Genomic DNA, 7,676 nt, shown 5'->3' with positions numbered 1-7,676 from the left:
AGTGCTCACGGTGATGGCCGGGCAGCGGCAGGACCGGGTGAGGGAGGCGGCGCATCCTGCCGCCCTCACCGGAGAGGAAACTAACCCTCCCGCGGCAGCGTGTCGGTACCGGGAGGGGTCCTGGCTCCTCGGCGAGCGACATCGGTGCCCTCATCCCAGCCTGGGTGAGGCCGGTTCAGAGCAGCACCGGGAAAAGGTCTACCCAGGCTAAAATAGAGACGAAGTGAGTTTCTCCTCTCACAGAGCATCCGCTCTCCGGCATCCTCATCCCCTGGAGTCTGGGGATGAGTGCCAGGGCAGGGCTGGTGCATCCCGTGCCCTTCGCAGCTCCTCTGCGTCTTTTTGGCCCTGTCTGCAGCAGCCTTCCCTTCCCTTTCTTCTCTTCCCTTCCTTCCCTTCCATTTCTGCTGTGCTGCTTCCATTGCCCTGGCCACCCTTTGCATTTAGGCGGTCCCACTGCCAGCACTGGCTGGAGGCTGCGTGGCACCAGTCGAGGACACCGGCTGCATCGTTGTCACCTGGGTCTGAAAGCGCATTCCAGGTGTCAGAGCCCAGGCTCCTGCGGGGTTTGGCCTTCAGAGCTGCCCTTGGGACCTCTGGGCTCTGGAGCACCAGCCTGGCTTCTTGGCGTGGGAGGCTGCGCTCTGCTTTTGGGGTTTTGGATGATGTGCACCTTGTCAGAGACATTTTTGAATGTTATCATCCCTTAATGGCTCTTTTTCAGTCCTTAAAAATTTGTGGGCTTTGGTGGGGACAGCCTGGTTGTTGCAGACAAGCCAGGGTTTAGTGACACCAGTTGTCCAGCAGCTGGGACCAATTATCACAGCGCTGCCCAGTGTGCAGCAAACTTTTTATTTTTTTCTGAAATAGGGATGGATTTTCTCTTTTTTATTTCCAATTCATCGTGCTGAGGATCTATAATTACGTGTGGTGTTACTGTGTCTTTAAATCAGCTTAAGCAAATGCGTGTAGGCAAAGCCTGGCTCAGCTCCGCAGCGGCCGGGGCGGCTGTGCAGGCAGCGGGGACCAAACCTGGCTCGGGGCCGCCCTCGCCGGGCACCGCTCTGCCCAGACAGCCCCAGAGGTGGCCTGGCCCGTCCTTGCTGGATTTTGTGCCACTCTCATCATTCCTGGTCCATTCTTCTACAGTTTCTGACCTCTGCATGAGTGGTAACATAAGATAGACTGTTCTCTTTTTTCTTCGGTTTTCTTGTTTAAATTTTTCCCTCGTTGCATATCGTGCCCACTGCAAGTCCTGTGATAGGGCCGCCATAGGTTTTTTGATTTAATATCTGATTTCAGTTTTAATTTTTTGCCGGCAGTTTACTCCACAAGGTTTTCCAAAACCATGCTTGGGCCGAGGTGCTGGGGGCAGGTCTTGGGATTGGTGCTCGCTCCGGCCCTCTGCACCTCCAATGGACACCAGACCATCACATATCGAAACAAATAGAATTCCTTGCCTGCGTTACTAATGGCAACGAAGAATTGCCAAAGTGAACAAACTATGGCAAGGGAAGGAGACCTGCCTGTCACTGCAGACCATTCCCTTCTGGCCCACCTGAGCCCCGGGAAGAGCTGCAGGGCACATCCCCCCTCATTCCGCTGCTCCCGCTCCTGTCAAAATGGCCAGCTGTGCTCTGAGCGCTGAATCCCACTCGAGTTTCCAGCAGCTGACCTCATTTTATATTTTGTAGCCATCCAGGGGATAGAACCCCCTTCCTTCCAGGTTTTGCTGCTCTGGGAATGAATGTTTCAAAGGTGTCTCCCGCGGGTGTGTTTCCAGGGTCAAAGTGCATTGCTCCCGGCCTTCCGCAGTGGCCCCTGGCCGCAGGAGCCACACGGTGCTGTGGGAGGGCAACCATGGCATCCTCCCCATCTCCTGCTGCCAAGGGATGTGGGAGCCTTTCTCCTGTTCCATACCCTGAGGCTGGGAAGTCCTTTTCCTTCTTCTGTGCCGCTGGCCCACTCAATGCAGCATGGATGGAGGCAGCGTTTACTGTGTCTATAAAGGCTCTGGAGCAGCTGAGCTGCACCAAGTGACCTGCACTGGGATCCCTGGAGTCAGCTCGTGCCGTCGCTGCCACTCATGCAGGGGGAAAGGCAAAGCTGATGCTCTTCCTGGGTGAACTTGGGCCATCGGCTGAGCTCCTGTTGCCAGCAGTGGCGCACGTGCTGCTGGTTGAGTCTTTGCTCGGTGCTCTCCCAACTGTGTTGGGGATGTTGTGCCTGCCCTGAGCCCAGGCAGAGGGAATCCTTGTGTTGGGGTGTTGAGAAGTCTGGCTGCTGGTGTTTCAGTACCTGTCACCCCACACCTGCCTCGGCAGGGTGCAGCAGGACAGTGTCCATCTCTTGGTGTGTGGCTCATGTGCTGGGGCTGGCATGGAGGAGAGGAAGGGTAAGCACCTTGAGATCCAAGTGGTTTTAGTACTTGGAAGTGCACAGAGCAGGAAAATACATGGAAAGCCTCTTGTGGGGGATCAAGGCAGCATGGTCCTACAGAGGGATGTGTTTGCACCGTGGAGAAGTGATTGGCACAGGCTGTCTGTGGGAGGAGCAGGGAAAAGCCCCCTTTCTGCACTGGTAGGCCTGGCTCTGCTGCAGGTGCTGTAAGGTGGATGCTGTTGGAGGTCACGGCTCTGGTTAATCTGATCAAAGTGAGTTAGACCAGGTGGCAATGTAGTTGTGACATGTGTGAGGGCAAACACCAACAGCACCAAATTCCCCAGTGAGAAGCAAACCCTTGGCTATCCGTGACTGGCAGGTTGGTGCCAGCCCGAGAAGTTGCTTTATGTGTTTGCCAATGCAAGCACTTGAGGAGCTGAGAGTTGTCAGCTCCGGGATCTGATCAGGCCAAGGGATCGCTGTCACTGGGACAGGAGGGTGGCTTGCAGAGGGTGGCTTCAGAATCCACTTTGCAACCCCTTTGGTGCGTTAACGCTGGGGTGGGAAGTCTGAGCGTGAGGGGCAGCGTTGCTGTGGGAAACAATTAGGCAGCCTCATTTCAGGCAACTCAAGCTGGGATCCCCAAGAGCCAGGGAACAGACAGGGTTTAACCAGGTCAGCGTGGAGATGGCATGGGCTTAATTCTTGTCAGCAGTGGGAGCTGGTAGGTGAAGGCTGCAGGAGCCTGTCCTGGAACCCTTGCTCAGCCTGCCCTGAAATGATGGTTGTCTTGGTGCTGTTGGGTTTTCATTGCAAGGAGGACTCGTCTAGAGATAATGGTTAAAAAATGTCCATTCCTGAAGAATTTCATCTCAGGAAACTTGTTTCCATCACTGTACAGCAGTATTTCAGTAGAGTAATTTCTTGACTTAATCCAAGGGAGCTTCCATGGGTAGCCAAGTCATCGCTAACCTGAGTAAAAGCACGCTTTCACTGCAAGGAAAACATCTGCTTTGCTTTTCCTGGAGCCTGGAAGAGGCGGGCTTGCAGAGTAGCATCGTTTCCTTTTGCGAAATGATGAGATGTATTGCCTTAATGAACAAAATCCCCTTTTCTTTTAACTCACCATATTAGCTTCATTGCAAACCTCTCCGAGGGCTTGTTGTTGGAGGTGAGCGTGTTCAGCACCTTCCTTGCTCACAGTTCTTAGGGCACGTTTTGTTTCGGGAGGTGAAGGTGCTTTAATACCGTGTGAGCTTCCCCACACAGAACGCCTCGATGTTCTTGCTTCATTCTAAACTCGTTTTCTTTGGCGTTAATTAGAATTGGCTGAGCACCTATTTAGCTAAATCAAAATAAGACTGTGGTTTCGTATACACTTCCTTTGGCAGACGCTGTGGATTAAGTAGAGCCTGTGCCAGGCTCTGCCCTCTCTCCCTCTTGGTGAAGCTGATCTAGGAGCTGGTATGGGTTAAAACCAGTCCAGCCAGGAAAAAAAAAAGAAAAAAAAAGTGTTTTAAACAGAGATCAACTCCCTGGTCAAGCTTACTGCGATACTGCAGGGCTTCAGTGACATGACTGAAGGGATGAGGGGAGAGAAGGGCTTCAACAGTTTCTCAACAGCTTCTTCTGCTCGAAGACAGGCATGTGAAGCCATGCCCTAGTTGTGTTCTCCAAGGGTTTCCTACGAGTTTAATTACATCCCTTTAATGTCGCTTCCAGCTGCACCAGTGTAGATGGGAGATCTGCTCGGTTTCCTTGTGCCGACTCGGCTGACAGCGTTCTGACCCAGGGAGGCTGCAGTTGCTCTCCCTGGTTCAGTGTTGCATCTGGAGGCTCCTCATCCCTGCATTTCCCAATAAACTTCCTGGTCTGCCTTTTTAAGGATGCTGTTGCTCCACTGGTTTGTGCTTGAACCCACGTCTGGTGCTTGGCCCCTTCTTTATTCCTTCTCTGAGTTCATATCTGGATTCTTTTTCTTTTCTGTTCTTCGTTCCCTGTGAAATGCCTGTCTTTGGCTTGTGTCCCACCTCGTCTGTAGAGGATAGAGGCCAAGAATCCACGAAACAGTGTTGATCTCTGTCGCTGTGTCCTCCCAGCTCTCTTCTTGTGGCCATCGTTCCAGCTCTTTTGACCAGCTCTTACTCGAGCACTCCAAATGTGCTATTTCTCCCAGCTCCTCGCAGCACCCCGTTATCACTTCTCCCTTGGCAGACCTGTTCCAGGGTCACGCCTGATCTCTGCTTGTCCCCAACTCCACGTTGTGCAGCCACACGCATCCCGTTCCCCCGTTGCACAGAACGTCCCTTTTGATTCCTCCTGGAACATCTGTCCTGCTGCCGTGCTTGGGGGGCAGAACCTTCCTCCTCCCCTTCTTTCAGTTTAGCCTAAGATGGTGAAATCCCCGCAGATTGTTTGTTCCCCTATTTCCTTTATGTTGCATTTCTCTCCAAGCATCGAAAGACTCCTCCCCTTCCTGCTCCAAGCCACCTCGTTCTCTTTGGGTATGACCCTGCTCTCTGCCTCGGCGTCTGCCCGTCTCCCCATCGCTACCGAGGATTTCTCCTGTCTCACAGTGTGTGTTTTTAGCAGGTTTCCCCTCTTCCCCTGACCTCTGATTTCCGTGCAGTGTTTGCTCACTTGTGCCCTCGTACGTGCAGATGGGTCCGTCTCTTTCTCTTTGGCACACCAGCTGCCTTGCCCCCGTTTCTCCCGTGTGCCTGGCCCCTTTTTCCTCTCCCGAGGATCCCCCCCCGGCACGTTCAGGCTGCAGCGAGGACACCCGGCAGCAGCTGCGTTCGGAGGAGCCTCTCAGTCCTGTGCCTTGTCCCTTGAGCTGTTGGCCGGCAGGTCCCTGTGTGGCTCCTTTCCTGGCACAAGCTGCTGCTTGTCCCGTGCAGAGCCGGTGTCGCCAGGAGTTTGTCAGGGAAAAGACAACTGACAGAGATTTGGGATCACGTGCTGCTTCCAGCTAATTCCCACTCCCACCGCTGCACCGAGAGCGTTGCCGTGGCTCTGTGCCTGCTTTACCTCCAGGGTTTAGTATTTCCCTGAACCTCCTTGACAGCATCTCTCTCCCTTTTGCAGTCAGTCCTGCTTGGTTTGGCTGAGTCCACTTGTTAGCACAGGAGATCCTCTCTTCCTCCTCTGCCTTTTCCCTGGAGCAGCAGAGCTTCTCAATGCTCCAACACCCAGCGCTGCACGATTGGCTGCAGCGCTCTCCCCTGAAAGCTCCACCCAGCTGACAGTGCCTCATGGATGCTCCCGAATCTCTGGATTCCCTCATGTTTTCCACCCATAACTCCAAAGAAAACCAGCACCTTCCTCACAGAAGGAGGGGATAAACCCTTGGCAGCACCTCTGGCAAACCCCTGATCCCTCCAGGGGCCCTCAGTTGAGGAGAGACCCTCCTTGTTCGAGGCTTTGCCTCTAGGACCTGCCGTGGGCTGCTTTAGGAGAGTCCTGTGCAGCCTTGAAGTTTCCGTGCTGTAAAAGACCATCACCTTGTACAGCTCTGCTTGTTGTCTTCTGGTGCTGGAGGTTCCTCTGGAGGGAGAAGAAAAGTAGGGGGAATGTTTCAAAGGATGTGTGAGTGTGTGAAGACACTTGTGTGAAACTCTCAGGGTAGCCAGTGGCTTTTTAATTTTAATAAAACGTTGTTTAATGAGAGGATGAGTGGACAGTGGATTCTGTCCAAAGGCACTGCTAATTCCTCCTTTTCCAGACCTGTGGCATCCCTGGACGTTGTTCCCCATCTGCCTGGCAGCAAAGCTGGGGATGAGTTTTCCAGAAGCACGGTTGAATCGATCATCCTGGGGAGAGGTCCCAAGCCTCTGTTTCCCTTTTGCAGGCAGAGTGGCCCCTCGAGCCCCAGCAGGTCCTGGAGGGTGAGGAGCAGCTGTCATGATCTCTACGGCACCTCTGTACAGCGGGGTGCACAACTGGACCAGCACAGAGCGGATTCGCATGTGTGGCCTCAACGAGGAGAGGTGAGGTGCGTGGGCGGCGGGCAGGGGGAAAGAGGGACGAGAAAGCCACTTAGGGATCTGGAGAGGTTGTGGGAAAGGGAGCTGGTGCTGACTCAGCCCCTTTTTACTGGGGTCAAAAATGGCCTGAAGTGCAAATGAGCCACAGGGAGGAGTTGGATGTATTGGATATGTTGGCATTCCGGGAGGGTCCCCACATCCCATGCTCCAGCAAGGAGTGAGCTGGAGGTCTCGCAGAGGATCTGTTGCCCGTGTGTGGTTATGTTGCCTCCATGGCTTTGATGGTGATGAGGCCAAGTTGTCTGCATGTGCTGTTGGCTTTACCAGACCTGTGCTCTCAATGGCCAAGAAAGGGAAAGAGTTTGAACTAAAAGCTTTTAGTGACCCAGGAGGGTTTGTGCCAACCAAATGATCAGATGGGAGAGTTGTGAGATGCCACCAAACAGGAGATTAGGGAGGATTAGTGGCTGGGAGGTAGGATCGATCAAGCCAAGCTCTGTGGCTTTGCATCGCCTGTTCATTCCTGTGGCTCAGGGGTCTTATTCTCAGAACTGACTCGTGTGTGGCTTCCTCAAGGCCACCGTGTCTCTTCCATGCATTTGCCAAAGCCAGGGGAGTTTTATGTGCACAGAGGCAGCGTGTGGCTGTCATTGCTGGCCGCGAGTGCCGAGGGTTTTGGCGGACGTCCCCCGAGGCCGGTGCAGCAGCGGTGGGCAGGGACGAGTCCCAGGTCTGGCTCGGGCCGAGCTGATCTGCCGCCCGCAGCACCGCCGGGCGCCCTGTGTCCCGCAGATAAGGGCTGCCATGGCGTTACCCGCCGAGCCTCTCGGCGCTGCTCCGAGCTTACAATAAACGTCAAATTTTGGGATATCTGGGCAGGGCGGGGGGCTGCGTCAGGCGCTCTCGCGCCCACGATCCCCATCTCATTCCTTGGGTCCCGTCTCTGCGGGCGGCATCGCGCACCGCCCCGGGAGGAGCCCCGGGAGGAGCCCCGGCAGGGCCGGGCGGAGACCACGCACTGCCCTCGGGGCTGCTCCGGGGCAGCCGAGGGGAGCTGGGCAGGGGATCCCGCCGGCCCTGCGGGTAGCGGCGGGCGAGCCGCGGGCCGGGAAGCGCCGGGAATCTCCGGGAAGCGCCGGGAATCGCCGGGAATCTCCGGGAAGCGCCGGGAGCGCCGTGCCCGGGCGGGCCCCGCGGGCGGGCGGCTGCGCTCGGGCGCCCCCTCGCGCTCGGCCCCGGCCCCGCTCTGCGCCGGCCCCGGGACCCCGCGACCCCCGCGATCCCCGGGACCCCGCGACCCCCGCGACC

General features: G+C 55.7%; 1 protein-coding gene across 2 annotated transcripts in view; it reads left to right on the top strand.

Moving 5' to 3' along the window:
• The first annotated feature begins 3,601 nt into the window (after positions 1-3,601).
• Positions 3,602-7,676, top strand: part of BCORL1 (BCL6 corepressor like 1) — a 20,310-nt gene continuing 16,235 nt past the window's right edge. Inside the window, exon 1 of one of the 2 annotated variants that reach the window (XM_042040046.1) lies at positions 3,602-6,376. In XM_042040046.1, the coding sequence (XP_041895980.1) occupies positions 6,054-6,376 (323 nt within the window). In that variant the 5' untranslated portion in view covers positions 3,602-6,053. The remainder of the gene's footprint in view (positions 6,377-7,676) is intronic. The other variant, XM_042040047.1, reaches the window with a different exon arrangement.

Source organism: Corvus kubaryi, unplaced genomic scaffold (genome assembly GCF_017639235.1).
Source record: "Corvus kubaryi isolate FWS band 111438036 unplaced genomic scaffold, C.kubaryi_AGA036_p1.0 37395, whole genome shotgun sequence".
Classification (NCBI taxonomy): domain Eukaryota; kingdom Metazoa; phylum Chordata; class Aves; order Passeriformes; family Corvidae; genus Corvus; species Corvus kubaryi.
Note: the sequence above shows the minus strand (reverse complement) of the source record. Positions and strands in the feature narration are given on the sequence as shown.